At 32.2% G+C, this 4,686-nt stretch overlaps 1 protein-coding gene across 1 annotated transcript; it reads right to left on the bottom strand.

Annotated features, from left to right (window-relative positions):
- Positions 1-224: 224 nt before the first annotated feature.
- Positions 225-2,302, bottom strand: LOC107008245 (serine/threonine-protein kinase-like protein At3g51990). Its single transcript, XM_015207193.2, has one exon. It carries the CDS (start codon positions 2,187-2,189, stop codon positions 546-548), a length of 1,644 nt encoding a protein of 547 aa, XP_015062679.1. The 5' UTR covers positions 2,190-2,302; the 3' UTR covers positions 225-545.
- Positions 2,303-4,686: the final 2,384 nt, after the last annotated feature.

Below are 4,686 nucleotides of genomic sequence, written 5' to 3'. Positions count from 1 at the left end.
ATTGCACGTCTGATGAACAAATGAAAATCTTATGTACCTTGTGAGGGCCAGTTACCTCTTCCAGGATGCTGGTTCATTCGGCTTGCAGTTAAGAAAATAAATGTGTTATGAAACAGCATTATAGGTTTATCTTCCTTCTCATGAAGTTCCAATGAGGATTTGTGATCCATATCCTTTTTATGCAGACAAGTAAATATAAGCATTGCCATCAATGAATTTTGGCATAAGTGAAAGTTAATCATTTGTCACTATTCATATATATCAACAATTGATCAAATACAGAAGAATCCATGAAAAGTACAACAGGTGTGCTTTTGAGCAACAAATATGACCAATCGATCGAATTTACTAATGCTCTACATAAGAGCCTAAAGAATTCAACACCCCTACAATACCTTAATTCCATATGATCTGAAAGCAAGAATAAGCTTTTTCTTGCTCATCAAATCCGAAAGACATTTCCAAATGACTTTCCAAAAATTACAATGCTCTACAAAGATTGGCACCAGAGTTGGAGCGATTGAATTAACAATTCTATCAGCTCTTCAATCCCTATCTGAATGCTCACCAACTGAATTGTTTCTTCTAAAACGGGATGTACCTCCTCTACCATTGCTGTGAACTAAAGATTCATTGTTTCTTCTACCAACAACTGATCCGCTTACATATCTGCAGCTCAAAGCTCTACTGATAGATTTTGACTTAGTTTCAACCCCATCACCCTCTCCACAAAATTCAGACTGCCCCTCATTTCCAGCCATTAAATCCATCAAATTGCTGCGCAACCCCAAGTCAGAGTAAACTCTCGGCGAATTCCTTAGTGGCGTTGCAAGTCTAGCATCTCCACCATCCCAATCTCTTTGTTTACTACCTTTTCCCCTCAAGTTCAACTGGCTGGTTCTCGACTCCACAGGTCGGCCCACGGTCTCAACCATCAAACAAGGATTGGTAAAACCATTCCAAGAATTTAGAGGTACCAACTTACTCAACCCACTCAAACATTCAGCCACCTCCTTCATTGTTGGCCTCCTCTCCCTACACGGCCTCACACATTTTGCAGCCACAACTGCCAATTGCTTTCTTAAACTAGGATCCTTGGGAGGTGGAATCCTTGGATCGTATACAGCCAAGAGCTTCCCTCTCTTTATCAATGGAATAGCCCAATCCACAATAGAGGGGGGCGAATACGCCACATCGATAGCTTTCCTCCCACTAATAATCTCCAACAACAAAATCCCAAAACTAAAGACATCAGTCTTGGTGCTCAAATTATCAGGGGTCACATAACATGGATCAAGATAACCCATTGTACCAGCAGGAGGAGTAGACCTCAACCTAAAATCATCAAGATGACACCTTAATGCTAAACCAAAATCACCCAAACGGGCATTAAAATTCCTGTCTATCAACACATTAGCAGACTTAATATCACGATGAATTACAGGAGGACTCAAAGAATGGAGAATATCAACAGCCTTAGCAGTTTGTAAAGCCAATTTCATCCTTCTCCCCCAACTTAGTGGACGAGAATTGGAATGCAGTACATCATAAAGGGTACCATTAGACATAAACTCAACAACCAAAAGGGTGTCATGAGAATCAATAGAAAAACCAACAAGATTAACCAACCTTGGGCTCTGCAATTTCGAAAGAATATCAATTTCATTCTCTACCTCATTACAATTCTCCTGCCCAGATGTCGAGGTGTTTCTAATTCTTGGGGCAATTCTTGAAGACCTCTTGACAGCTACAAGACGCCCATTACGAAGCATCCCTTTATATACAAGTCCATGGCTACCCCTACCAAGAAGCTTTTGGTCAGAGAAACCATTAGTGGCTGCTTCAAGATCTCTGTAGTTAAACTCCTGGATTTTGATGGGTTTCTCCTTTTCTTGATTATGGGTTTTCTTCGGAGTGGCCGTACAACTCTGAGAATTGGAAATTGATATAGAAGATTCAGCTTTACATGATAGATAACCCATAAAGTTTCGATTTTTTTTTTCTCTTTTCTGTACACTCGCAAGCTTTATGTGTGTTTTCACATATAAATACTGGCAAATCAAGAACAAAAAAGATAGTTCTTTTAGCTTTTTGGTTTCTGGGTATTGCAGATTGGTGATGAAGAAGAGAGAGGTTTTGCGATTATAATGGTGAAAATGGGTTGCCCAATGTCCACTGAATTGCACCATCTTATAGTATTTATTTTGGCTCAAACAAATAGGGTAAAATGAAGTTTGAACTAAAATTAATTTGAATTTTCATATTTTATTTGGATCGAATTTCTACATTTAGGCTAAAATTCGAAACAATAGATTTTTATGCAATTCAAACTTTGCTCTTTATTAGGTTAGTCTATTATCATATCGTATTTTTTGACTTGTTTTTATTACTATTTTTAATGTTAAGCTTAGAGTACAAATTTTCTATGCTTACACACTATTTTTCTTATATATTAGTGTTCTTTTATCATCTTGTTCTATTAAAATTGATACGTCAAAATTCATCTATTAACAATAATCATAATCTATACTAGACGTTAATTAACAACTATTGCCATGAAGTAAAAAATACTGCGTGGAAAACGTACAAAAAGTAGAACATTCATATTTTTCTATACTTCCCAAACATTTAATCAAACAAGCTATTTATTATTTAAGTGTGGTAAATTTAATGATGATTTCATTTTATATTAATATACAATAAAATAATAATGTCTAAATTTACCTATGAACAACTTGAAATTGCTCATAACTTTTGATCTATTCGTATCTTTGTCACTGACTAGTAAATTATCTCATACTTCAATTTATGTATTTAACTTTTTTCTTGAGAGAAATAAAAGTCTCAGTTTATCCTTCAATTATTTATTACGATTTAAAATTACGCTTGGATTGAAGTTAATTTTGTTTAGAATCAAAGGTAAAAGTAAAAATTTTTCCTAAATTGTGAAAGAATAATATTAGAACAAAAGTCTAGGGGGTTAAAAGTCACTCAATTGTGAAAGAAAACTAAGCTTTTTATAATTTGGGATAATGCATAAGTATCCTCTCAACCTATGCCCGAAATCTCAGACTTATACTATACTTAGATTCTAGTACCCCTGAATTTATTTTATTAATAATTTTTTATCTTTTTTCGGCCTACGTGACACTATCTTGTGGATCTAACGCTTATTGACTTTTTTTTTAAACTAGTGTCAGGTAGGTCGAAAAGGAGTAGAAAATTACTTATAAAATAAATTCAAAGAAATAATAAAATCTTGATATAGTATAAGCATATCTCTGAAATTTTGGACATAGATTAAGGATGTACTTGTATATTTTCCCTAACTTCAAATATGAAAATGGAAGGAAAAGTGTGAACTAAGGAAAGTAGAGGGATGAGAAGAAATTTCCACATTTTTTTTTCTAATTTTTTGGACTTTAGATTGCTTAAGAAAGTGAAAGCAATAATGTCAGAGGAAAAAGGCAATTTATTTTAGCCACAATAAATCAGATAAAATATAAAAAAAATCAATGATATCAATCCAAAATAGTTTATACGGCCTTAACTATCAACTCTAATTAACCATTTAAAATCAAAGTTATAGTGTAGAGACACCTAACGCTAGCTGCACACAAGATACATATTGCAAAGTCAAGCCTTTTTGAAAGATCGAAAGTTTTTATTAATTAACATATTGAAAGCTTGATAAATCAAAAGAGTTTATGACTGAAAATAATATCATAATTTTTTTTGATTGAATGTATATACATAATCTTCATTAGTCGATTCATTTTCTGTAATTTCCTTATGAATCAGTACTAGAAGCTAAATGAGAAACTATACAAGTCAAGCCTTTTGAAAGATCAAAAGTTTTTATTGATTAACATATTAAAAGCTCGATAAATCAAAAGAATTTGTGACTGGCAATAATATCATAAGTTTTTTTGATCGAATATATATACATAATCTTCATTAGTCAATTCATTTTCTGTAATTTCCTTATGAATCAATACTAAAAGTTAAATGAGAAACCATACGTAAAACTGAATAGAAGGCCATCAAATACACTATTTATGCCTAACATATGAAATAAGTGCATAAGTATATTATTATATTCTATGTAAATGAAAATTATGAACCGAATTCAAAAGTATAAGAGTCTCTTAGACACACACTATTAAAAAAACTTTATTGACTCAGTGAGTCGATAAAATAACAACTACAACAAGAGTTGAACATGTAACAATTCAAGATTGAATACTCAGACAAAGAAAGTTAAGCTATGTCGACTCGTAATCTAGTTAACAAAATGTGTCAAGTAAAAAATATAAAATAATTAATTAGTAAAAATCATCATTGTATGAGACCATACTAGATTCCAATTTTTATTGTCAAATCATTACATTTCTCATCCAAAAAGTTAGAGAAAAAAATAATCTTTTCCGAAAACATGATACTCTAAAACAATAAAATTTGATGTAATATAATGTATAAAACTTGTGAATTTGGACTTACTACTTATAGTAATCAGTAATGTATGAATAAAAGGAAAAATGTTTAAGGAACAAAATTTAATTCCAATTTTAGTTAATAATAATAAGGAATTAAGGAGGTTAATTATGCACGTGATTTTGGTCAACTGTGGGCAAAAGTATGCCTATAAAATATTTGAATTTTTTTGTACATTTCTTTCCAACCTTA

This window comes from Solanum pennellii, chromosome 1 (assembly GCF_001406875.1).
Source record: "Solanum pennellii chromosome 1, SPENNV200".
NCBI lineage: Eukaryota > Viridiplantae > Streptophyta > Magnoliopsida > Solanales > Solanaceae > Solanum > Solanum pennellii.
This window is presented reverse-complemented; position numbering and strand designations above follow the sequence as displayed.

Excerpts from the sequence above, each read along its gene's own strand:
- LOC107008245 (XM_015207193.2), bottom strand. The coding sequence starts at position 2,189 with ATGGTGCAATTCAGTGGACATTGGGCAACCCATTTTCACCATTATAAT.